Genomic DNA, 27882 nt, shown 5'->3' with positions numbered 1-27882 from the left:
TAAGGCCTGTCTGTAAGGAGCTCATTCTTGAGTGAGAGAATGAGTGCATTGCTTACAACAACTACTTTCATAGAGGAGTGTGCTCTGGGGAGGCTGTACAATGTCCTGACAGAAAGCTCCAGGTGGCCCCAGTGGGGATTCTGCCTCTGTGGATAATGATGATGGGCCTCTGTTTCCTGTTCTTGACAGTTATGGATGGTGGTTTTCCAGAATCTCAGATCTCTACAGAGATCTGGGACTGAGCCTGAGTTCCTATAACAGGGGACTTGTGCAGTGTAGAAACTGAGGCCTTGAGCTCTGCTGGGCAGCCTACAGCTATTGTGAAAATTAAAATTTATTGGATATGCCAGTGATAGAGTCAGTCCTCAGAAGATACTTGGGTGATGACAAGGATGACCATGACTATGAAGATGACAAAGGCTGATCCCAGTATGAACTCCAGTAAAGGCACAGAGAGGGTAGTGACCTACTTTACTTTAGGAAGGAAAGGATTCATATCTGCATTGTATTGTTTTGATTTTGTTTTTCTCTCTCAAGGTTTTATATCCTTCTTTAGTGAAAAATAAAGGCCTCTTTCTTACCATAACTCATGAAATCAAACCTTCTCTGCCCTCAAAATCCTATTGCATTTAAAGGTGTTTTGATTTGCCATGGTAAGGCCATACCTTGGAAGCTAGCAGCATTTGGATTGCAGCAAATTCTTTACTTTCATAAGGAAAGCTACTGTTACCATTCTTATATTTAAATCTGTTCATGTCTACTCAGATCACTTCCTTCATATCAGTTCCTAGAAGAGTTCCTAGACCATGGGTATGCTAGACTCTGCCCTGGCATTGGCTTCCCTTCTAACAGTAGCCCGTGTTCTTTTTAAACATCTGGTAGAGGTCATTTTCTCTATAGTTGCTCATAACTTGGGCTCCTCTGTGTGTACCAGAGAACACTTGGAACAGGACTGACCTCATCCCCATCTGCTGAGGGAATAAGGCATCAGGCTACAGGGTAATGTGCTTCTCAGGTTTCCAGGAGCACCCGGTCACCTAAGGTTTCCTCCTAAGCAGTGTGCAGTGCAGACGGGGACAGGGCAGACTGTGTCGGTCATTTCCCCAGGCTTCAGGTAGTGCTGCCTTGTGGTAATCCTGAAGCAGCAGCAGCCTTGGACCTGGTTCTGAAGCACACGTTAGAGCACTGAGGGGAGAAGAGGGAGATGAGGAGAAAAATCCATTAGCTCTTTGGCTGCGATTAACGTTTCTCACAGGAGGCAGTGGCCGAAAGTTAAGGACATGTGGAAGAAGGCCCGTCTAAGCTGCAGAACAGGCTGCTGTGTCCTGGGTGCCCACGGTGAAGCAATACAGCTTCCTCCCAGTGACAGGAAGTGGGGCTGCAGCCTCCATCTCTGTGGATTTTAGATGAGGATCTAGTTTTTATAAGAGGGATTTCAGTAGAAAAGTCTGCATGTGTGTGTATATATGTGTGCCCATGTCTGTGTGTGCTTTGTTTAGATAGTGTATGTGAATATGAAACTATGTGTATTTTATAATAAAAATAAGTACAATTTGGGCACTTATTTTTTTCTGTGAAATAAGAATGCAGGCTAGTGTGGAAAGCACCCTAACAGAGGCTAAAGAGGGTGGTGGTGCAAGGAGGACCAGGCCAGGAGATGGGAAGTTCTGATTTAATCATGCCCCATAGTCACTGTCAGCAGTAGGTGAGAGTGCACTGTGAAGTTTTTGTACACCTCACCTCTCTCTTTGTTCATTTTGTGGACAAAGGCAGAAATCTTTGTAAAAACAACCTTTGGAATGAAAGCACAGGTAAGGAGTGTACGGGTAATCCGTGAAAGCAAATTGCACATTTCCATAGAATAGCACCCTTCAAAAAAGGCCTCTCACCAACCTAGCTTGGTGTCTTATTTCAATCGCTTACACCAACCTCCTTTTACTCTTTGGGCTGCAACCACATTATTTTTATGTGTGCCAATTTAACACATTTTAAATTGGTCTTAAAGCAACTCACTTCTCTGCATGGCCTCAATTTTGGTTATGTCAAGTGTCTGAAAACATGGATTCTGATGTACTCATTACATTATTCTGTACCATACATTAAAATAAATGCCTAGCTACTAAGTTAAAGACATTCTTCTACATTTCATCTCAGATTTCCTGTGGACCACCTGTGGAATGTGTCAAGTCAACAGACTCGGTTCTCAATTTTGTCCTACTCCAACTTTCCTCCTAAATTGCTCACTTGGCTAAAATGGAGCTCAGATATTGACAGTGGACACTTACTGTTCATCTGCCCATAAGGTGTTTGTTGTGAAACCTGTCTAGATTTGAGGTGAACTTTAACTGTCCTGTCTGCCACAGAGCCTACGTTGTTTGAAGGCTTGTGCTATGTCATACAGTATGTGTATATACATACATACCTCCCCTTTGTTTTCACACTGGCCAAGTACTGCTCTTTGGGAGATCATCTACTTTTCTGTCTGTCTGTTTGTCTGTCTGTGCGATCTCTTTTGAGTCCCATAACTATGCCCCTGTTTCTGCTCTGCATTGCCTACAGTTTAATAGCATTGCATGCTGTCCAGAGGTGAGATACTTTGCAGGAAGGTTGAGGAACGTTCATCTGAGGTTCCTGTTGTTATTTCCAGTAGACCACCACCCCTCGTCAAGGGCCCAGGTCTACATGAGTTGAGGCCCATTCTTTTCCCTTGAAGGTAAATCTGTGTCATTTTTAGAGCCTCGTGTTGTCATTGGCCTCCTTTTCTGAGAGTACAGACCTGACGGCCACGTTGAGAGTTCACAGGCCTGGTCCTGTTCTTGTGCCTTCACTTCACAGAAGTGTCCAGGGTGCTAGATAGAGCTTATAGACATGCATCTCATTTTCTAGGAGGAGTGTTTTCCTCTGCATGGGAGGACCAGTTGCATACCAACCACCCACACATGACTTCGAGTTTCCATTTTTGGAGTGAGTGAAGTCTTCTCCAACTTGCCTTTCCCTTCTTCCCGAAAGCTGCATTTATGATGCTAGTGACCTCTTTGCAGGACGAGGAGCCAGAAAGTTTCCTCTGCTCTGATCTAGGTCGGCCTGAAGGATTAGGCAGTATGTAGTGGAAGCAGGGCTAGGGATGACATGGAAATAGGCCCTGAGATGAACATTCTGGAGAAGAGCTAAGGGAGTGATGAAACTTAGAAGCCATTGTAGCAATGAGTGCAGATCATCAGAAAACCACTGATGTTGTAGTGAGGAGGGGAAGGACTAGCTAGCAGAGCTGTCTGTAGTTGGTCAAGGAGTTTTTTCTGAAAGGGGAAATTTTGAGAAAGATACTGAAGGAAATGAGGGTTCTAATCTGGACAAAGGCTACAAAGGATGTCTTTGATACAGGACAGCCTGCACAGGGCTGTAAGTCCTACTGGGAGTTGTGGAAACACAGTTTCTCTGTGTTGAGCTTAATAGACACTTATTTACCCATTAAAACCTACTTTCCTTTATCTATGTCTACTGTATAGTAATATATAGTTTTTAGGGTTGTTTTCTTTCCCATGCTAGGCTCTGTACATAATATCATAATTATGTGACCCAGGTAATGTCCCTATTTTCCAGCTGAAAGGAAATAAAATTTATACTCAATGATACACTCAGGGTCATGGAGGAAAAAAAAGGTAGGAAATTTGTACCCAGTCACTGTCCCTCAAAGCTACACTATTAACGACTCATGACCCAGATGTCCAGTTTTAATGTGTGGAATAGATCCTGGGAGAGAGACATAATTTGGTTAAGGATAACTGTTGTGGGCTACTCTGGAAGACCAAGTATCTGCAGTTCTTTTTGTGAACCTGCAAATTAAATTGCATTAGGCTGGGGATCCAGTATAGAAGAATAAATGGATACATTTAATAAAGAACTCCTTGAGACCAAACTCCATTTGAGCCTCACTCAGTGACAGTGATAAAAGCAATTATAGCTCAAGTAATGTGCCAGCCATCATGCTAAGCCTGTCATTATTTCTGCTCATTCCCCTAATTGATAATCCTATGAGGTAGGCACTCAACTGCAGTTTCTAGGCAGATAAACTGAGACTGGAGGGTTTGAGCAGATAGCTGGAGTTTGTCACCCAGATGTCCATTCTTCCCTATGCCATTTTCTCTTTGCAAGGGGACCTTCATCAATTTTTGTACCATAGAAGTGAAAAACTTGCTAAGCTGAGATTCGGAAGCAGTGAAAGCCATCTGTCCCAGCTTCCAGGGGTACTTCAGGGGCAGCTGAGCCATATTGAATGGTTTTTTTAATATGCAAACTGACAATCTATAGCCAGGTGGCAGCCTTCCCTCCAGACCCAGTACCAGTGCTGCTAAAAGCAGTATGCATTCAGTGATGGTTTTAACACACTGGGCGGAGGCTCTCATTTGTGATCACCTCTGAACAGATGGAAGGAGCTTTTTCAACTGTGCTACCAGATGGAGGATAGCAAGGGGGATCGCTGTTTAACCCCCAGGTTTCCACACTGATCACCGCTCAGCAGAAACAGAACTGGTATATATCCTAGTGAAGAACACTAATACCCAGCTGTACTTTTCAGGACAGCTATGGAAAGTAGAGCCAGAAGGACTGGATAGAGCCTGCAGCAAGATCTTACACCTTTGTGATGCCTTTCAAGAGGCTGCAGATTAACAAACAGCAAAGAGTGATATTGTCTCCAGTTTTTAGTATTTGCACAAAGATGTTGAAATGAGGTTCTTAGAACAATGGTTCTTAGACATGAGCATGCATTAAATTGTAGGGAGCTTAGTAACAATATGGATATGCTCCATCTTCCCCAGGACTGTCATGCAGGACATCCAGACACTGGTGGCTACACTAACTCAAAGTAGACCAACAGTGGCTTAGTGGGGCAGGAACCTTGAAGACTGCTGCTGCTTTGTCATCACGAGGGCCACCTTGGGCTTCCTGTCAGGGAGTAAAGGAGTGATTGAGACAAGGGAGCCTGTAGTCAGACTTGAGTAGTTCTGACACCTGGAAGGTATTACTCTCCCTTTCTATACTTCTGTTTTCTCATCTGTAAACATGATCACTAATAATAGCTGACCTGGAGGGTAATTACCATAATTAAATGAGCCGCTTGCATGTAAAGTGACATGAGACCTAGAACACAGTAAGCACCTAATAACTGTTGTCTGTGATTATGATAATTATCACCAGGCTATAGTATCACCTTACTGTTAAATAGGAATGTAGTCCCCCTCTAATCCCGCAGATTCCAAAGGAGAGGCATCCCTCACGGAAATGTATCTTCCCTGCCTCCAGAAACATGTCCCTTAATGCTCAAGTACAAACACATCAGAAACCTTGGCATACAATGTTCGGGTTGGTAGGGGTAGATTAGGGACAGGACAGATTCTTGGGCATTGTTTCATATGGATCATGTTAACTAGCTGCTGGGATCATAGCTCTGATTAATTCTTTTAGCTCAGCTAATGCAGCCTGGACCCTCTCCCAGACAGGCTCAGTGAGAGGCTAAGAATTTAGCTTATATACCTCTCCTATGTGTCTTCCTTGTTGAAAAGTGACTGGGAATTCACACAGTTGAGAGGCTATGTAATGTCTTTCTCTGATCAGCCAAAGCTGCAGCATGTGCCATTTCTCAGGTTGCCTTTGGAGATCCTGACCACTCTGGACACACATGTTTGCTTTGGCATATGACAAGTTTGTCCATACGGATTCATCTTGTCACAGAAGCTCCAGAAGGTGTAATATAGCTTTTTGTATAATTATATGTGGTTTCTGTATGTGGCTGAAAACCAAATAGTTGATGTTGCCATTAAAACTGATATGTAGAAGACAAATGACAATAAAGAAAGTTTAAGATAGGTCATTAAATAGAGCAAAGGATATTCTAGGCTTACATCTGTGCATTATCATTACAAGAAGAGAGCAGAGAATGTAACATTAGGTGTGATGTGGTCTTTCCATTAAAAAGACAACTAATTTGTGTGTGTGTGCGTGCGTGTGTCTGTGCCTGTGTGTCTACCTGTCTGTGTTTTTGTCCATATATAACACAATAACTGAATGTTTAATTGCCAAAATGAATATAGCTAGAAGGTCGCACATATTGGGTATCAGTATATACACATGCTTTTCTGTATTTTCTATATTGGAGAGGAATGCCTGTTTACTATGTATTGACTTTTCCTTATTACAAAGTTCCCTAGCTGTATCATCTATATATCATCTCAAGCCAGTTTAGAATGATTCATCATATAGAAATAAATAAGACATAGTTTCTTACCAGCAGTCCACAGCAGGGTAGCAGCAAGTTGGCTGTGGTAGGAAAGTGGTAGAGAGTCCCCTTACCTCTAATCATTCAGGTCCTAGTGGAGCCATTAAGTGGAGCCTCTGCAGCCTTCAGTATGGGAGGGTGGCACCTCGGGACCAGCTTCTCTATTGTGCCTCCATGCCTCATCTCTAGGAGTCAGTTCACTCCTGGGCCAGCCACAGGGCCTTCTCCACTCCCTCACAAGATCCACCTTTATTGATACTTTCTTTTTTTTTTTTCTTTTGCAAAGGAAAAAGTTATAATGAGCACCACAGAAAGAGGGTGCATAAGTTAGCCAGTCCACTCTGGACCAAACTAGAGGCCCTTCACTGAAGGCGACGTGGCTACAGTTGTTATCGGGCGCTACACACAAGATCAGGCCACACGCTGGCCATGCTCTTTCACTCATCAGACACTTGTTTACTCGAATTCATTGCCCGAGCTGCTGTTTCGTAGGCCCAGGCATATAACACAGTTTGTGCCTTTATTTTTATCATGGCACCGACTGAGTCAGCAGGAAAGCAGACCACCTTGGCTTTTCTTCTGGCTTGCTCTGCTCTGTTATCAGGGAGGAACGCCATAGTGCAAAAAGAATCTACATTGCCCAGTCACAGAGTCTGAGTATTAGCTTCCCATGTACTTGGGTGTTTCCCAGAGATGGCAAATTCAGAAACTGCTGTGCATTCATCATTTTTATTGCAAAATTCATTAAGCTGCCATGCTATTATCATCCTATCTTGTCAAGATGATGCATTACAGACTTCATTGCAACACTCTAACCAGCAGTGGAGAGTGTACCTCTCCCCGCCTCAGCACGAGAACGCCTCTGGGGGTTTTGCTTGTGCCTCCCTGTTCTCTGTGTAAAACTCTGGGACTTTGCAGAGACTCTGACTGGTAACTCCCTTTTCTCCTCATGCTTGTGGGGAGGCGTGTGTGTTCAGGGGGGAAATTTGTCTCTATGAGGAATCATGACTCCTTCTTTTCAATATCTAGGGTTTTTTATTGTTATTGCTGTTGTGGAAAAATAACATATTAGCCCAAAATTTGACAGGCCTCTGCAGAATGGGAAATATCCCTTAAAGTGACAAGGATCTATGTTTCATGTTTACCCTTCAGTTCTGTGTGTTTAGAGGACCAGACAAGTTCAAGCCTGCCAAGACCTGTGCATTTGGCTTGGCTCTGTGTTTCCCAGCCTTCGCCTGTGGGCTCTGTGATAAACAGATCCTGCCTCCTGTGTTGGATGGGGTTGCCATTTGAGTTGGAGTCACTTAGTAAATATGAAAAGTGCAGGAGCTTAGCTTCCACAGAGCCATGGCAACCCCTGAACAAGTACAACATCACCAAAATTACTCTGTGGCTTTCCTTTTTGAGTTGCAGTGATTTGGTAACATACTTGCATTTTCCGCTCCTCATTTGTACAGAAAACATAAATGCTGCCCACATTTGCCAAGGCTTTGGTTTCAAGGTCCCTGCCAGAAGCACCTGCAAAATTCAGTCCCACAAAACTACCTCTCTCCATTCCAGCAGAAGAAATTTTGATTGCCTATTGTTCTCTTCTATTCGTTACTTAATGGGGCTTTGGTGTGCAGAATGCATGAGCTTTTCACTGGAAAAGTGTGGTGACCTCTGACCTCATAGGTCATTTTTAAGATACTCTGTAGCCAGATAGCCTATGCTTACACTGGAGTAGTTTGTGCCTGCTGTCAGTGCTTTAAAACACGTTTTCATAAACCCAGCCAGCATGTTCCTGATGCATGTGTCTTAGTGGCAGCTTATTCCGCCATTTCCTCATTCCGGTGCTCTGGGTTTTGGTGGTTAATAATCAAAGTGGCATTCGGCGACAACAAATCTGAGGAAGGAGAACATTCTTACCAACTGTAGCCAGCTTAGGAGCGGCCCTGGGAGCTGCATTCTTTCTCTTTTTATCACCCATATGGTCCTCTGTGATCCTGTTGGCTTGGTAACTGGTTGCTCTTCTCTCTCAAAGCCCATTAGCACATAATCTTCTTTCCTCCAGCAACCTAGACGTCCCCATTCTAGCTTCTGATGGGGCTGCTAGAGCTAGTCTGAGTCATCCTGGGTTCAGGTGTCTAGCTCCCTATGTGGTGAGGTGGTTCCTTTTCATTGGAGGAAGTCTTCTAGCCTTCTGCTTTGCTAGCAGGTATTCATTTGCCAACAGGGGGCGGGGCTTACTATCTTAAGTGACAAGACTGAGTCATTTTCCCCTATTTCTTAATTTATTCCAAATGCTTTGGAGTTTGTCTTGTTGGAGTTTGCTGGAAGCACTGAAACATTCGGTTTGCTTTGATTTCACTCCCTGACCCTTTCTCTGGAGTAACCTTTACTTTCCTACATACCCTTGGTCAAGACAGCGTATCAGAAAAAATTCTACCTGCACGTTTTCAGCTTTCTCTTCTGTGCTTTCAGGGTATGGGGGCTTATCCCCCTCTGCTAGTGTCAAAGCCATGTTCTCGGTGGTCACTAGTGTATGATGCAGTTACTTTCCTTCTAGATAGTAAGTTCCCGTTCACTGTCTCCCTCAGTCTTCCTGCTGCACTTCCCCTTTCCCTTTTCCCTCCCACTCCCAACTTCTCTTCCCCTCCTTCCCTTCTCCTTCCCTCTCATCCTTCCCTCAGCATTGAGCCATCTCTCTAGCCCCCAAGATACAGTGGTTTTTTTTTTAATGTTCTTATTCCTTTATTGAATAAAAGAGACCAAAGTTCAAATGTTCACCTATAAATGAGTATGTCAGTGAATCCAATCTGTCCTCTGAGTTATATATAACATGCCTCTAACTCATATGTGAAGGCTTCAGAAGAATTTGCCCACTTATTTCTTAACAAATGAAATAATTGCCAGCAAAATCAGTTGATTCAGTGTGTCTGGAATGAGGGAAGGGACAGACATTCCAGGTCTGTAACAGGCTGCCCCACCAGCAGTACCCAGGGCATTTAGCTGCATCATCCTCCCCAGATCTTTCAATTCTTGTTTCCAAGGTTTTTAAGATGAGAAGAAACAGAAAGTTTTTCTCTTTGAGCAGTATCCCAATGTTTATAAAACACATTCCTGCATATGATCCCACTTGATCCTCACGACAGCCCAAGAGCTGTGCAGGGCAGGGCAGTTCTCATTCTCCCATTTCATAGACTTATTTGTATTCTGAGGTCAGGCTGAAGCAATTGCTCAGTGGTAACAAGCACTGGCTGCTCTCGTAGAGAACCGAGGTTCAATTCCCAGCACCCACATGGGGTTCCAGGAATCCATCAGGACGTGCATGTGGTGCAAAGGCATACATACAGGCAAAACACCCATACACACAAAATAAAAATAAAAAGTCACTGGACGCAGTTGTACATACCTATAATCCCAGCACTTGGAAAGGCAGAGGTAGGCAGATCTCTGTGACTTTGAGGCCAGCCTGGTCTACAAAGTGAGTCCAGGACAGCCAGGACTACATAGAGGAACCCTGTCTCAAAAAGCAAAAAACAAACAAACAAAAAAGTCTTAACTTGAAAATAACCTGAGGTCACATGGGATGTCCCTGAGGTCTCATTGCCAGAGCAAACTCTTAGAGAGATTTTTGGTTTCTGTTTTCTGGGTTGGTAGTAGTTAGTAATTTCCAAATGCAGTGGCTTAGACTATGATTTTAAGTTTTTGTATTGCATTTGCAGACAGCTGTGCAACTCTTACATCTCTGTTTATTAAAGAATTAACTTGAAGTTAAATCTCAGATGTGTGGCTGCAGAAGTGGACAGACAGATGTTTCTAGGGTGTGGCCATCAAGTTAGTCTGGAAATTGATGGCCAAATTGGTATCCCATGGTGATGCGATGTAGATTTGGAGGTATGACACAGCGGAAGCAGTCAGGGCAATGTTAGAGGCAGGGGTTTTAGGGAAAAAAAATGTGGCTGAACTGAAGGAGTCTGTGAGGTCCTCTTTGTGTCCTTACCATCTGTGAGTCAAAAGAAGGTACAAGATGAAGTGATCTGAGGGTGCTGTGGTAAAGAGAGAGCCCAGATCACACTAAAGGTCGGGTTACATTCACCATGAGAAAGGGCCATGTGACCTGTTCCCTTCTGACCTTTCTTGTCCTACTCTTTCGTTGTTTCATTTTATATTTATTTGAGAGAGGGAGGGTATAAGTCTTTGTATGAGTGCACAGCATGCTCTGTCCATTCACTGTGTGGGTTCCAAGTACTGGAACTTGATGGCAAGTGCTTTTACTCACTGAGTTGCCTTTCCACCCCTCCCCCATTACTGCTCTTAATTTGCACCCTTTCCTATGTTCCATTTTTTTTTTTGAGACAGAGTCTTATTCCTATATCCTCCTGCCTCCATCTTCTAATTATTAAAAATACAACCATGTGCTACTGTGCCTGGATCCCCTGTACTTTTCCAAAGCTTCAGATATTTTAATTTAGTCTCCTTATTTGTAAAGTTTCATATGTGTGGGAGGAGCCAATTCCTATTCTATTAGCATTCATATGGGGCTTTTTGTCCTTTTTTTTTTTTTTTTTTCTTCAGAGGAGCAAAGGAACAGCACCATCAACTCCAGTTTGGAATCTGTCTCTTCGAGTGCAAACAGCATCCTTAATTCTAATAGCAGCCTGCAGCCCAATATGAACTCCAGTGACCCAAACCTGGATGTGGTCAAACCTACTCGACCCAATTCACTGTAAGTATGGTAGCCCCCATCTGCTACCCATGGCCTTCCATTATCCATCCCACCAGAATTTCTATGGCTTAACCTGACTTTGGGTCACTGTTCCATGGACCTGGTTTCAACCTTCTCCCTGAACTTGGAACTTGGCTGATTTTGCTGTGGATTTTTCTTAAGCATCATCGCCACAAAGGAGAGCGTTAACACACCGCTTCTTACCCTCGGTCTGTGGTGCACTGTCCCGCTGAGCTGGCTTTGCTGATGGCTGTTGCCTGTGCTGGCTCCTGGGCATGATAAGCGATTTTCTTCAGTGTTACAACATCAAGGAACCTAGCAGATGAGTAACCGAGTCTGTTTTGCTCATTCGTGTTGTCTCAGTTTCTCTTCCTCTGACAACACTGGTGATGTTTGATGCTAATTCTGTGTCTGCTTCCCTGGAGTACTTGGTAGAGAGTAGCCCTTTGTGTCTTCCCCTTCTCAAACCTTCATGTAATTGTGACGTCTCACTGCAGACTATAAAAGGAAAGAGCCATTTCATTTTTCATTCCATCTGGGGCTTTGAGTGTCTGTAGCCAAGGTCAAGTATTGGGGCCTAGTTGTCCAGTCCTCCCCAGAAACTATTCAGCCAGGGCCAGAAAGTTCTGTCTTGTGATTTCAGCCCACACTGCTCAGCAAGAGAAACAGGTGGTTGTTTCTCTTGGTGAGACATAGACTTGAGGGTGACACAGGACAGCAACACCTTTTCCCTGTCCCTCAATGTGGTGTGTTCTGTGATTAGCATCCTAAGGTCTCCCTTCATTTCAGATATTTGCCATCCACAAAATGGGTCCAGTATTTGTTTAAGAACAAAGTGAGGGTTATTAAATGCTTAAGAAGAAAAACAACCGCAAAGTGGACTTACTGATAATGAAATGTAACTAGAGGCTGAGGTGAAATATAAAACTAAGCAGGTAGGGCTTTTCTTGCTTGACTGCACCTTTAAATCATAACATTCATGAAATTTAATTGCTGATGTGCTATCTGCTGCATAGTGTGTTTGTTTACCGAGAAGTGAGAAGTGGACAGTGACTCCAGAGCTCAGAGCAGTTGCTTTTCTCCAGCTTATGGACACAGAGTCTCCTTTGGTTCTCCATAGTTGGATTTGTCCATGGAGTCTTCTGGCCTTGCAGTATGCTTTCTCAAGCTCTTGTGCACCTCTTCCTTAGGAGCTATTAAGCTCCTCTTTTACCTCCTTTCTCCCCCAATCGCCATCCTACTCCCATTCTCTCCTCTTCCTTGTGCCCTACTCCTTCCTCTGCCCTCTCATCTCCCCTTTGTTTAAAGCAGTGAGCCTAGCATATGTTACTACTGTTCCCTTTCACAGCATGAGCAAAGGTGAATTTCTATCCCATGTTGCTTAATACTTTGATTTTACCAACCAATACCAACCAGTGATCTTAAATCTTTGTCTTTAGCAGGTGGTAGCTTGGGTACCTGAGTCACCACTAAGTACAGTGTGTACCAAGAGACTGTTTAGCAGCTAAATGCAAAGGGGATATGTCTTTTAAAGTAGGCTGGAGAAAGGGCCTTGGGGTAATTTTTAGAGTATCTGTATATGATTTGGTTTTCATCATTTATTGGGATCATTTAGCCTGCTTCATGAAATCCAGGGTTTTGTTTGTTTGTTTTTTCCTAGTTCAGATTCAGGGCTTTTCCAGGGAATGGAGGGTGACATCAGGAATAGTTGTACCTGTTTGTCTTTAGAAGAGACTAGAGTAGAACCCTGGCTGTTTCCCACAAGACTGCTGTTCCCAAGGTTGAGTGAGTTGCTGGCTGGTTCCTATGGATATGGATGTTAGGGAGGATAGATGCAGCGGAGCTGCCCACAAGGCACCTGTGTTTGCTCATCTCTCTGTGAAGGCCATGCCAAAATCCCTAGAAATTCTGCAGCAGGTTCACTGCCATTTTCTAAGCCTGAGGCATGTCCCTGATTCCTGCCTTTCCAGTTTTTCCTGCCTAGAATTTGCCTGGATGGACCACAGATGGAAGTTAGGCAGTCCAGACAAATGGAAGTCACTGCTTTCCTTGAGTAAATGGGGATTCAGATATCTGTCAGCACTTCATGCTGTGGTGTTTGGGCTGGTCACAAGCCACCGCTTCACTCCTCCCATCCTTGTTCATTTTGTGATATTTAGAAACATTTGATACAGATGGAAGCAAAAATATGGCCAGGGTTAGGGTGGAAGATTATTATTCCTTTGCTTATTAATTGGGCATAATATAAGGATCAAGTCACTAGGAAATTACCTGTTCTTTTTAGTTTGCTCATTCTTTCTTCCTATTTCTTATAACACACTGATTGATCACCATGACCATGTAGAAATCATAATGAAAAAAAAAACATTTATATTACTCATGATCTGCTGTTACTCTAATGATGCATCTACTTCTCCTAGGACATTGAGGCCCTCTTGGTGTGACCATAAAACTATATTGAGCAACAAAGTCAGAGTTACCAGCATTTTACCCTTGCCAGGCTAAGGCTGCCATGTATCACTCTTGGGCAATTCTTTCCCAAGCTTCCTGCAGTAGCCAGGTTTCTCCTGGGGGCCAAAGGGCAGGTGATAATCTAGCACCAAAGTCTAGCTGGCCTGCAATGTCAGCAACTCTTATTGAGCATATTTTGTAGCTAGACCTCTGTAAAGCTACTTAGGGTAAACCAGAAGAGCAGAATTCGTGCCCTCCCTGAATTTACACTCTGGCTAAGATGGGTAGACGGTGGCACATGGACACAGCTGAGTGCAAGAACATACTTTCAGCTCATAAGTGCACTCAGAGTCAGTGCTAACTGAGTGTCTGGTCGCATTCATCCAGTGAGGTCAGTGAGAAAAGTGAGGTAGAGAAAGTGTGAGCTAGGTGGGTGCTAGAAAAATCTAGGTGGATGGGACAATGCTCCAACATCGATTGACACAGCCTACTGACGGGTGTGCTATAGGGGAATTGCTGCATTGGGGGAGGTGCTTAGCCAACCTTTAAAATCAAGACATTTTACATATAAATACAGATTTCATGCTGGGCATGGCCATTAAAGACAAAACATTAATCTAGACACATTAACTACAAGTGGGTTATAGCTCTGAATATAAAATGCTAAGCTACACAGTGTAGAGGGTACCAACGCAACACTGGCTCTGCTGATGACTTTTCCCATACCACACCAAAGGCATGACATGTGAAAGAAAACATTATTGTTACAACTTCCTTTAAAACTAAAACTTAAAAAAATAAAGCTAAGAAAACAAAGAAGTAAAGTACAGACTAGGAAAAAAAAATATTTGTGAAACACGTATCTGATAAAGGACCGGTATCCAAGACACACAAAGATCTCATAAAACTCAAGGATAAGTAAAGAGCAAACACAGTTAAAACATGGGCAAGAAATCTGAAAAGATACCTCCCCAAAGATGAATATTCAGATAGCAAGTAAGCAAATAGTAAAATGTTTCCATCATATGTCACAGGCAGATGAAAACCAAAGAAAAGACAGACACTGCACTCATCAACACAGCCAATATCCCTGAACAACGATGTGGTTGAAGACGGCAGCAGCAGCAGCAGCAGCTTCCACTGGTTGCTGATGGGAAAGCAGGGTAGCCTGGTCACTTGGGAAGAAAATTTGTGTTTCTTACAAAAGCAAACATGCTTTATCATATGACCAAAGTCAGGCTTCATTGTGTTTCACCAAGTTAGTTGAAAACTTACAGACTCAGACATCCACAGAGATTTTTAAACAACCTTATTAATAATTGTCAAAGCTTGGAGGACATGAGGACATCTGTCAGTAGATGTTAGTGGATAAATTGTGTAGTTGCATCACTGCCCCATGAACTATTTATCATTCAACAATAAATGATATGAGCTGGAGCTGAGAAATGGCTCAGGGGGTAAAGGTAATTACTCCCAGATCTGATGATGAGTTCTAACCTAGGAACCTACATAGAAGAGAACTGACTCTGAGAAGTTGTCCTGTAATGCGTATGCACAAGAGCACATTAAATAAATGAATGTAAAAAAAAAATAGCATCAATGATCAAGTCACAGAGGAACCTCAAACACATATTGCTCAGCTAAAGAAATTAGTCGGGAAAGACTTCAACAGTATGATACCAACTGTGTGTCTTCCTGAAAAATACAAAACTATGGAGTCAGTAATAATGATTGGTGATTGCTGTGCATACAGGGAGAGGATGAGAGGGTAAAGGTTTAGCGTCAAAGGAGCCTAACATGCCTGGCTCCACCTGGCAGTGTATTGAGACAGATGCTGGGACTTGCAGTAAAGCACAGGGTGGATCTCTGGGAATCTTGTGGAAGTGTTGGAGGAAAGATGGAAGGATCTGTAGGCGACAGTATCCCCACAAGAAGACCACCACCAACTAGCCCAGACCCACAGGGACTTACAGAGACTGAGACATCAACTAAGGAGCATGCATGGTCTGGACCTAGGAGCCCTGCACATATATGTGGCCAAAGGGCAGCTTGGTCTTCATGTGGTCACATGGTGAGTGGAGGGAGCTCTTTCTAACATGGACTCTAATGCCTGCTTTTGGATCAGGCTCTGGGTTCAAAACCAACATCCCCTTCCCCTGAGATAAAAAGGGTCAAGGTGATTTCTGATTTTGTGGATTTTATATTCCACAGGAAATAGAGACAGGGAAAAATATAAATGAGTTCTGTGAAGAAAGCACAGAAAGCAAAGGAGACAGATTTGAAGGACAGGAGGAAAGTGACTTTGTCTTTCTCTCTGAGTTTCTGCATCTGCAAAGTAAGGTGCTCTCCATAGAAATGTGGTTGCACATTATAAACTAAGTCATATTCATTAAACAAGTGTTGTCCACTGGCTTTTTAAAAGAGAAATTTATCCTCAATGCTGTTGTATGCCAAGATAGTTACACCAGAGCATACAACTGTGATTTTTCTCCAAGTGTTGTTATTAGCCACATTTTGGATTGTGGACTTTGGAGAGAGGAATTTTTCTCAGGCTGGACCCTCCTTCTATGGAGAAAGATCTTGCTTAGATAGATTCTGCACTCACATTCCTGCAGGTAGGAAATTTCTGCAGACTTCTGCCTGCAGACATGTGGAGTAACCTGCACACAGAGTCACCTCTTTTTGGTGACTCCATTGTACTCCCCGAAGTACCTGGGACATGTCTGAAACGCTCCTCTGCTTCCTTGAGCTTGTTGGGCTGCAGAGGCTGTGGCTCCTTGACCGACTGCCCATTTTGTCCTGACATGGTTAGAGAGTATTACTGGTGTAGCTTATTGTCTTTTTCCAAATCATCTTTTCTCCTGCCAGCTTTTTCCATTTTCTTCCACAAGATCACACTCCCTAATTGGAAGTCCTGCTCGGCTTCCATTGTTTAGGGTGTGGCTTCCTGCCTGGTTGGACCTATCTGAATTTTATTGGATAAATATTTTTGGTTATTAGCTGGTCATCATTTCTATAATATAAAAATTGCTTGACGCAGTCATCACACTTGCAGCAGAATTTTTTTCCCATGCACCAGGGCAGCCAGCAGCATTTGGATCCCGATAGCCTGTCAGCAGAGAAGTATGGGAGGGCGAGGTGGGCACCCTCCCAGGGCCCCCTACACCCCTGTTTTCCAGGAACATGGGAATCAGAATGGAAAAATGCTTCATCTCATACATATTCTTTTCTTTTCCTTTTTACAAACTAAAATACATAAAGTGTCTAAGTCTCTTCTGTAGACTTACTAATCTTATTTAGTCATCTAAAATAATTTCCCAAATTTGCCTTGACAGTACAGTACATGCTTCAAGCCTCAGGGTTTATAATTAAGGGTCTGAATGAATGGATTTCATTCTGAGTTAGCTGTCCTCAGATGCCTTCTGGCACTGTGTTTTGTAGGTATGTGGGTGTCAGGCATCTTCAGTCTTAACTCTTTGGTAGGTTCTTTGGGGAAGGGGATTGTCCCGTCTTTCAGTGCTATTGGAGGAATTCTGCAGTGAGATTTTTTTCCCTTAGGGTTAATTTGGACTCATTTCTCCCATCATATATATAATGTGGAAATGTCATAAGTAGATTCAGAATGTACCTTGGGAACCTAAATTACATTAAGTTGCATTTTTGAAAAATATGTAGTGGATCTGGGAGGCAGATGCTTCCTCGGATGGTGAAGCAGTCCCAGGATCTTGTTTAGAACCCCTTCCCTGTTTTAAGGATTTTGATCTCAGTTACACGGGTCTCTAGTGTAACTTTGCTCAATGCAAAGGCTCACCCTCACACACACACCAACCCTAGACCTGGATGAAACTCTCTGTTGAGGGTACCTAGCAGTCTTTCCTTTAGCAAACCTCACAGGTAACTTTGACCTTGCTAAAGTCTGAGACCCACTATGTAAGTGGCAAAGGACATGAGGTTGGTAGAATTCCATGAGAATAAAATTACGGTTTAGTTCATTGTAAAGCTCTTGGGTCTATTCCTGAATCATCACTACACTGGCTCATTGCCTGTGCAGGGCTGACAGTAATGGGCTTTGCAGAGCCCTGCCCTAACTAAAGTCAGTACACCTTATGTGGTAGAGGAAGGGAAGGAATGCTTTCAGAGGAATACTGCTTTGTCACCACTGCAGTGTTTTTAGACTCCCCAAGGAAGCCCAGCCCGACAGTCTCCAACGCATGCCTCTTGATCATGAAGGGGTGGATGAATCCTAGGCTATGCAGTTCTTTTCACTGATTGTTCACTGTGTATGACATGATTACATCAAGATGCTGGTATTGACAGAACAGTTCTCACAATGCTAGAAAGGGTAGATCCCAGTGAACAGGGGCAGAAAATCTGACAGTCAGTGTTTCCCAAACTACAGGAAAGGGGGGAGAGCAGAGGAATTGGGTAGCTTCTGCCTCTCAAGCCTTGGCTCTTCTGCTTTCTGACTGCAAAGTTGGGCATATTATTTACCTTTCTAACCTAAACCTTGTCTACGAACTGATAATAATACCTACTTTTGGCCAGGCATGGTTGCACACACCTTCAATCCCAGCATTGGGGAGGCAGAAGCAGGTGTATCTCTGGGAATTCAAGGCCAATCTGGTCTACTTGGTGAGTTCCAAGACAGCCAGACCTGTAAAGAAAGACCCTTCTTAAACAAACAAAAAGAATACCTACCTTCAGGGTAGATGAGATTATGGGTAAGGCTATCATAACAATAAATTCCATAGTTCAAAGTAAACAATAAATATCAGTAGCTGGTATGATTCATATGCCAGACAGTGAGCCAGAAGGGCGGTATCTATGGCAATCTAGTGGTCCCAGATTGTCTCTCTCAGTGACATTATGCATTGTGCATTGTCTTCGTTTGTGTGGTTGTACTTATCATGTCCCCACAAGAGCAGTGTCACTTAATGGTACATCTCTCAGATCATGTCCGAGTTGACAAGCAATATGTGAGTTACTGGCTTTGTTTTAATTTTAATTAATTAATTTAATTAATTTTAATTTTTTGAGGCAGGATCTCATGTTTCCCAGGCCAACATTAAATCCTCTGTCTCTGTAGCTGTGTACACCTTCATCCTCCTTTCGTGTCCCAAGTGCTAGGATTGTAGGCATGGGCCACCACTGCCAGCCTGACACATGGCTTTTGAAACCTTGTCCTTTGCCTTCACCAACAAGTTTCAAGCATTGATTTGTGCAGTCATGGCAGCAGGATGCTCTGCAGTCTTGCTTTTGTTCTCACTCTGATGTGACACAGAGCAGCCCAGATTAAATTAGTTGAGACAACTTTAAAAGTAAAATGAAGTATCTACAACTGGAATAAATATTAATAATGAAATGCAGTGGAATCCGTAGACTCACTGCATTACAGGCTTCAAGGTGTTTGCACAAAGTCAGCCAGCAGATGTACGTGTTTTCCCGGAAGAGCCTTGTCAAGCCACCTACCATGTTGTTTCTCTGGGTGAGCCAACTGGAACTACACTAATTAGGTTAGAAACTAATTGCAGTCTCAAGTCTTCACCAGGGAATAATTTAGCCTCAGGAATTCCTCTGCAGCTCCTGATTCTTTGTTAATTTAACTGCCATTATGGCAAAAAGCCAAACAATTTGTGAAGAAAAACCATAGTAAAACATGAGATCTTAGTCGTTTGCTCATTGGCTTCTCTTCCAGTGCCTCCCAACTCCCTTCACAAGGAAGCAATGAGCTTCTCACAGACATGGCCTCCATGGTACTCCAAATACTCTTTATAAATTGAAGATGTCTGGTGACTTCATGGATATTGGCTTGGAAGAGGGATAAAATAGCCATGTTAAATACTACCCTGTTGCTTCTACTTGCCCTATGTAGAAAGCCATGTCTCCAGGGAAAAGGGATGATACCATCCATGGAGAGATAAAGCTACCACCGTCTATCCAAGGAGAAGTTGGTGGTCCTACGAAGATTGCTGGTATAATTGTAACAGCTTAATTCAAGGAGTAGTTCTTCATAATGGTGTCACAGCAGAGTTACAGAACATGAGGGCTAGTGACCACCAACCAGTTACCACTCTGAGGCTCAGGGAACATGGATGACAGTGGTACCTGTGATGGTTGATTCTGATCATCAACTTGACAAGATCTAGAATCCCCTAGAATATAGGCCTTCAGGTAGTGCCTGTAAGATACTGTGTAGTTCAGCTTACAGCTTACTTGAGATGGGACCATCCACCCTGGGTGTGGGAGGGGTCACTCCATGTGTGGGATCTGGATGAATGAGAAGGAGAACCTGAACTGAGCACTCTTGTTCATCTCTCTCACCTTCCTGACTTGTATGCAATGTCATCAGGTGCCTCAGGTTCCTGCTGTCGTGGCTTCTTTCCACAATGGACTGTATAATCAAATTGTGAGACAGAATAAGCCCTCTCTCCCTTCCTCTCTTCTTCTGTCCCTTCTGTCCTCCTTTTTTTCTATTTTGTCAAATAAATTGTCAGTTCAGTTTTGAGAAATAGCTAATACAGTATCAGAACCCAGAAGTGGGGAAAGTTAAAGTGAGAGTGTAAGAGGACCCATGTCAAGGGCCACAGCTGAAAGGAAATGACTCCAAGAAGCTAGAATACATGCTTGGGCCCTATAGTCTTCCAGAGAACATTACTGCTAAACCCAGGAAGCCAGAAGGTGCAGAAGCTCTGCACATGAGATCCATGCTGGCTGCTCCCAGAGAAGGCAGCAGAATGGAGAAGGTATCTGGAGTAGTGACTCATGCCATCACCACAGTTGTGCAAACAGCAGAAATGCCCAGCAATGAAAGATGGTCATGTACCAAAGTATAGAAAAGTAGCCAGTGTAGGATAGGGAGTCAGGGTTTTGTGTGCTGGTACCCAGCAGCCTGCAGAGGTACAGAACAAGATAGCTGTGTCTTATAAGTCATCCCTTCTAGCAGCATCATCTTAGCATCTTTAGAAGAAAGGGTAACTGACCCCTACACGATGGCCCAGTGTCTTAGCTAATTGGTTCATTAACTGATCTAGGTGGGTCTCAAATGATTTTGAGCTAGATTTGAAAACAATTCAAGTGCATTATGTAATACTACTTAGGCAAGAGCCCATGGGTATAGACGTAAACAGGTATGTGTACATGTCTGAAATTTTTCTGGGAAGATACAGAAAACGAATCTGTCTGGTTGTCTCAGAGGGAAATAGATGGGGTGAACATTTATGGTGGGAAGAACAACTTTTCATCTCAACACCCTTACGTAGTGAACAAATTTATTTTTTACATGCATTGCATTTTTGGTCAAAAAAACTCAGTTAAAAATAGATGTACTTAGTTTTGAAATCACCTTGTATTCATTCTTTTAGACCTTTGTAGTATGTTATCATAAGGAATACTTCTATTTCATCCTTTAAACGAAGAGACAAGTGGTTTGAACAACACATCCAATACCAAAAAGGCTTGCTTTAAGGGTGTTGTAAATGAAATTCAGTCCATTGATTCGTTCCTCCAGTGGCCTTAGTGACCTTGTGACTTCTCTCTTGGCTCTCCAAAGGCTCCAGATTGGTAAGCAGTGTCTTAGAACAGCACAGGAACTCTGTCATTGAAGAAACTGAGTGCTATCTCACACAGTTAAGTGGAGTGCATTCAGTTAGACCCATGCTTCAAGAGTATTTCAAAGTTCCTGCTACAAAACTGGGAAGCTGTAACTCAGAACAGCAGCAGGCAAATCTCATGGTGGCAGTTCTCATGAAGTACCTCTCAAGGCCTAGCCAACACTTTCAGATGCAAGTAGTTCAATTATCTTCAGCTATCTATAGTATGTTCACCTGATCTGTCATTCCCCATCTGTATCTACCCAATTTCCTCTAAAAAGCTCTACTTTGAAGTTGAATATATAATAGAAAAAGCCTTCAGTCCTGACCTGTATGCAGACACCTTAGAGTTACTCAATAATAGTCAGCGGTTGCCCTGGTAACTTCAGACACACTGCTCACATAACCTGCATTCATCACCATCCATCACCCTCCACCACCTTCAAGCACAGTGAGATCACCTGCTTAGTGTTAATGGAAAAAGGACTTTTTGTTAAGTTTTTTGTCCTTTCAGCTTCTCTTGTAAGAAGGGAGTGGTACTTCTTGTGATTACTCACTAAATGATTTTAGTTTTTGTTTCTGTCATGACTGAGGCACTGAGCAAGTTGGAAAGCCCTGTTGTTTTGTTGAGCCATGAACTCGTACTCTGAGAAAGTTTGAGTAGGTGGGACTTGCAGGCCAGAGTGCAGGGTGAACGTGACAAGTCTGTCCTCATGTCATATCGCTGAAAGGATAAGTAAGGGCTGCTAACTCTTCTGCTTTGACTTGAAGGACCTGTTTTGAAATGGCAGAAAAGGGCCGCTTGAGGTGAGCTAGTGGGCTCCACTGTCTCCAAGGAAGCCTGCATTCTATAGCATTGAGGGGCTAAGCCTCGCCCTGTAGACTCTGCACCGGGGGACAGTCCCTCCACCCTTAGTGTCACACATCCTCTTTCCCATCTTTCTTTGACTCTGAGTGAAAGTAGAATTAGAAGAGCTATGTCCTTAGTCATCCCATAGCAGCACTCACAGTGTTCAGTTGCCACAGTGGAAACAAACTGGCAGGAGGTCAGAATCCAGAAAGAACCACGGGAATCCCAAAGACAACACCCACTAAAGGTGAGATCCACATGTTGCTAACTGAAACAATTGATGTGATCATCACAGAAACTAGTTAGACCCTATGTTTTCCCCTGGAAGTCTGCAGACATTTAATTTCCTCTCTCTCTTCCTCTTCCACTCTATATTGCAACCCTCCACCCCCAAGTTGCACTTATTTTCCTTTCTACGTTCGTATCCCGTAGAATACTTCTTTATGGTTTGTTTATCCCTGTAGAGGAAGGAATCACCAACAGAGTGTTTGCTGCTGTCCTCTTACTGCACGCTGGAGCACTCGCTAGTCTAGAATCTTCCAGGCCTGACACACAGTAGGTTAGACCCTTTCTCAGACCCTCTTGCTGGGGTTGTCATTCCAGCAACAATTTCCAATTCTGTGGAAAAAACTAGCTTATACTATCTGCTCACATCCTTTCTTGCCCCAATGCTGAGATCAGACCCACAAACGTGACAGCACACTGCTGTAGTTCAGAAGGAAGAATGGCTTCATCATTTATTCAGAAATCCTTCAAATTGAATGAAGCATCTTTACACCTGTACCTCATGTTTTCAGGGTTTTCAACCATCTCCCACCCGCTCTTCTGTTTACACGTTCCTTCTGTGCCTTGGTACAGCTTACTTCACATTAGGGAGAAGAGGTCTAATTCATGAGACATCCAATTTTCTTAGCCCATTCACCAAGAGGCTTCCTACCGCTCAGAATCTACAGATTGTCCAGAACAGGCTTAGGAAAAATCAGATACTGAATTTCTAATGGTTTCCACATTTCTGATACCCTCAATCTTTTACTTATTTTATTTATTTATTCATTCATTCATTCATTCATTCATTCATTTATTCATTTATGTATTTATTTATTTGCATTAAAGAATGATATGGAAATAAAAATTAAAAAAAAGAATAGAAAACTGGAGTCTATTATTTGAATAGACATATTTAAAACCTCTTCTTTCCGACATTTCCAAGGACATACTTATACACTTAGGCTGTTTTCTTCTTTCCAAATAGCAGTTTATTAATAGGTGTAGTGGCAAAGATCTCTGTCAGTTTTCTACATAAAGCCCTTGAGCAGGCACCCTGTTAAATTGGTATCTGCTTCAGAGCATGGCATTGCTTTCTGACCTCCGGCAGAAGGGAAGGTTTGGCAAGTCACACACTCTGCCAGTCCACAGGAGCCTCACGACTACGTTGCACTCGATAATCAGGTCTCTATATGAGGATAGGGCCTTTATTCCCAACTTTGTCCATAAAGAAATTCTTAGTTAAATTTCCTCTTCTCCACACGCCAATTTTCATGTTCTGCCTTGAGTTTCAGCATGAACCCATTAGATCCTGCCCCTATAGCTACTCCTGAGTACAGTGTTACTGTAGAACTAACCTTCCTTGCTGTTTTTCTTTGCATGCCTGGCTGACTTTTCCAGGTTCTTCTTCCGCTTCTAGGAATTTCAGCCCCTGGAGCTTCTTCATTTCAACTGTGTACCAATTCCCGGGGCAACACAAAGGGAGGCTTAATAAAACCAGCATTGAGTCAGTCCTCAAACCCTTCCGGAGCAGAGGCTTGCTTAACTGTGACCTGAATGCTCCCATTGCAATGGTCTGAGCCAGATTTCCACCTTATGCCTTGTTTGTTGGTTTGCCTTATACAAGAAAGCTCATAGTGTAAATCACCAAACTTGGCACACCCCATGAAGGTGAAAAAGCATTCAGAGAATGCTATGTGCAAAAGATTCAGAGAAACCTAAGACCCTCATCTAGGGTCTGACTATGTAATCAGTGTATTGGCCCCAAACAGGAGAGCAGTGTGAGTTGATGCAGACTCCTGTTGTTGTGTTGGAGAACCTTAATGCTTTGCTCTACACTGGAGTCATGCAGATACACAGCAGTTTCAAATAAAAGACCCAATTACACTGACCCATGTTCTTCCACTTAAGAAGACAGCCCCATTTCTCTGTGAAGATTGCTTTCTTGTGTGTGACTTGGGGCTGACACGGCTCCAATCAGCAGTCACGAGACTGAAAGTGTCTGGGCAAAGCCGTGGCTGTAACCCCAACCCCAGAGGACGTATGGATTGAGATACTGCATGGTAAGGTGGAGGATAGAGGGGGAGGGGGCTCAGCTGTTGTTTGCCAGGGAAGAACCTTGGTGGGGAGGGACAGACAGAAATACCTACAAGATAGCTTTAGGGGATTTCATATAGATGGTATGGGGGAACCCTTTCATACATGTCACCTCATGAAATTTCTCAGTAAAAAGTGATTCTTTGGGGGCTGGTCAAGAGCTTGCCACACAGGCCTGTGGAGGACTTTAGTCAATATGCAGCACCCACATACAAACCCAGACTCAGTGGCTATAACCCCAGTGCTGATGAGGTGGAGGCAGGAGGATCACTGGGGCTTGCTGGCCAGCCAGCCTAGCCTACTCACAGTGCTCTAGGTCCCAGTGAGAGCCAAGAAACAAAATGGACACAGATCCTGAAGAGTGACGCTGAGGCTGACTTCTGCCCACACCCCACAGGTACACATGAACATGCTCATACATGTATGCACAAAAAAAGTGGCTCCCTGCTACTCAGTAAGGACATAGTTTTGAGAGCTTGGGCTCTTGTCTTTGTTGCTCACTAATTGTTCTGAAAGGGGCCGGTTACTTGGTCTCTGTATGTCTCATCTTTTCAGTAGAAATGATAATTGCATCTGCTTCATAAGGTTGTTGTAAGGTTTAAATGAAGTGGCTCATGGAAAGCCCTCTATGTAGCTCCTAGAACACATGTGCTCAATAAAAACTACTTGACAAAATTATGGTCACAGTTACTCCCATAACAACAACCAAGTCATTAGGTTATCTTTGGGGTTTTACTGAAATATTGAGTCCTGCTTCATGACACAGAGTCAAAAGGGAGGCTGTTTCCCAAAATGGTTCACAACCTCCACCAACATGACTAGACCAGTCCTGGTTAGACATCTGGCCATGCACACTTAAGCTTTCTGTGTAACCAGGACATCCACAACCCCTACACATATTGGCTATGTGTAGGTCACAGTCAGTATCTGTAGGTGTAGTTAGACAGTTCAGTCTGTGCAGCTGAGTCCAGGAAGAGCAGAAATGCTAGGGAGGAAGGGCCTCTGGGAGGTAGGCAGGGACCAGAATTTACCTGGTATGTCAGTCCTCTTGGCATCCCTATGCTTGATTCTGTCATTGACTACCTTTCCCATCCTGCTATGTCCATTCTTTCCTTCTCCCCCTGCTTTCTCACAACTTTGTATTGCTGGCACCCTGAGTGGTGGGCGACAGTGCTGTCCCATAGCTTTGCTCTCCTTAGAATTCTACCCAAAGCCTGTGGTGAATGCTCTGCTTCCTGTCTGTGTTTCCTGAGAAACAATCTGGTTGCTCCAGCTCAGCTTTTTGCTGAGGCAAGTCACTGTTTGGCGGTCAGTCTATGGTCCAGTAGCTTTGAAGCAGAAGATTGACAGTTCAGTTGACTATGGCCTGATGGAGCTTGGGTTACTAAACTGGTCAGTGGTGTCTGGGGCAGAGCAGGGGCTGAGATTGCAGTTACTTCCTTTTCACACAGCTGGAACCTGGCTCTGGAGTTTCCCGTCATCCAGTGTTCTGGAAAGTCCCACTCACACAACAGGGTAGTTGCACTCACAGAGAAAAAGAGTAACTAAAAACAAGACAGATGGGCAAGTCTAGATTCAAACAGGACTGTGCACTAGGATGGTCAACAAAGGCTTTGTGATCAATTTACACTTGAACTTGAAAGATGGATTTGATTTAGAAATGGAACAGCAGTGTTAGGTAGGAGGCAAGAACACACGGGCATACATAGGGAGCTGCTTACAGCTAACTTGGAGCATGTATGAGCCTTTCATCTGTAGTAATCTAGTTGTTTTGTTTCTTATGTGAAGGAAAGGTCTTTCCTTTCTTAGGTACTAGATCTGAGAGAGCCTAGTAAGGCTGTCTTCCTATCCCAGGATTCCATGCTATCTGGATCCTCACATAACATCTTCTATTAATTTATCTTATGTAATTGACTTGCCTGAGATGTTCTTTATTTTCCTCACAGTTTTGCTCCACAGTCAAATAGGTCTAACCATCTGGAAGTGTTTTATTTTTTTTTTCCAGCTCATATTTTCTCCCACAAAAAGCCTGTTTCCATTTCTAAGTGTCACATGACATACTGTGATACCCTTCTTGTATTGATTAACCTTTCTGTTTCTGTGATAACATCATGACCAAAAGTGACTTATGGAAGAGGTTTATTAGGGCTTACATTCTGGAGCGATAAGAGTCCACCTTGGCAGGGAAGCATGTGGGCAAGCAGCAGACATGGAAGCAAGGTCAGGGGGCAGGGAGGAGGGGGAAGGAAGAGAGGGAGAGAGAGATTACTTAGGCAAGCCTATATAATCTTAGAGCCCACCCCCAGTGAAGTACTTCCTCCCTCAACACTGCACCATCTCCCCAAACAGTACTACCCACTGGGACCCAAGTGCTCGAATATCCAGGCCCATGGAAGACATTTCTCATCCAAAACACCATACTCCTTCATTCACTCTGTCTCGAGTTTTATATTGTAAAAGTTAACCAAGTATGTTTGAAAAGAAGCTGTGTTGCTCATTTTATTCCGTGTTACTACCCCTAACCAAGCATATCAGTGTGGTTCTGATACATGAAGATTTCTCCAAGGACCGCTTTCCTTGGAATCAGACTGTGTCTCTAGGAGACCAGCACTGTGCTGAGGCAACTGGGGGAGGCCAAGATCCATCATGGCATTACTGACGGGAGAGCATAAATAGCCTTACAGAAAAGTCCTGCTTATTTTTACCCCACAGACAGAATGACTATGTTTAGCCTTCAGTTCCTTGGATAAACCTGCAGAAGTGCACTTGGATTTTATTTTCATTTCAGTTGGTAACACCCATTCTCTTTCTCAAACTATACGTGAACTATAAAGAGAGTATTCCAGATATTCAGCTGTAGCTGACACAGTCATAAAGCACCACATGCTGCTGCAGTCACAGCCCAGTGCTCAGGAATGCCTGCTTTCTCTCTATCCAAGACCTTCCTGGGTCCTAAGGTATGAATATTCCTCACGGTCTTCTGAAGACTGTACAGTAGTATAAACCTCCCTAATGTGGCATATTTTTAATGTACAGGCAGGTGTGATAGTGAAGACCTTTTGTGCTAGCCTGGACAGACTAGCACAAAACTAGTCTAACTAGATTTCTAGTTATAATCAACAGCACACATAATTCACCAGCTTGCCGTGAAATGGTGCTTACTGCCTTATAAATGTGCCGAGCACAGTAATGTCTGTATTCCAGCATGGCACAGCCAGGGCCTCAGCTGCTGCCCTTGGGAACCAGCCACTTCCCATTTTGCTCAGCTTCCCTCTACTTTACTTCCTCTTAAATAAGTGTTTTCCCTTTGATTCCAAGATGATCACTACCAGTTAAACTTCCAAATAAGTTTAAGTCTAAAAGAAAAGGTAGAGGCTCTCATTCCAAATATGCGAACAACCACGTGGAACTAACTGTGTGTAACCTCCACCCATCTCTTAGCCAGTGTCTTGTCAGGAGTGAGATTCTCTTCTGTTCTAGGTTTGAGTTACCTGTTCACCTTTGGCTGGGCAGGAAGGAGAGGGATGCCACGTAGGTCGTGAAAGATGGAGATGGGATGATTCTTAGAGGAGAGAGGACCAGCCTACAGTGGGCCTTCTTCCACCTACTTAGTGAAGGACCTATTGCCCTTATCCCAGTAAACGTC

General features: G+C 43.5%; 1 protein-coding gene across 4 annotated transcripts in view; it reads left to right on the top strand.

Moving 5' to 3' along the window:
• The window catches only part of Arhgap26 (Rho GTPase activating protein 26), a 387586-nt gene that overhangs the window by 305547 nt on the left and 54157 nt on the right, over positions 1-27882 (top strand). For all 4 annotated transcript variants that reach the window (XM_021642211.2, XM_021642215.2, XM_021642212.2 and 1 more), the window contains exon 20: positions 10835-10985. In XM_021642211.2, the coding sequence (XP_021497886.1) occupies positions 10835-10985 (151 nt within the window). The remainder of the gene's footprint in view (positions 1-10834; positions 10986-27882) is intronic.

Source organism: Meriones unguiculatus, chromosome 2 (assembly GCF_030254825.1).
Source record: "Meriones unguiculatus strain TT.TT164.6M chromosome 2, Bangor_MerUng_6.1, whole genome shotgun sequence".
In the NCBI taxonomy this organism is placed as follows: Eukaryota; Metazoa; Chordata; class Mammalia; order Rodentia; family Muridae; genus Meriones; species Meriones unguiculatus.
Note: the sequence above shows the minus strand (reverse complement) of the source record. Positions and strands in the feature narration are given on the sequence as shown.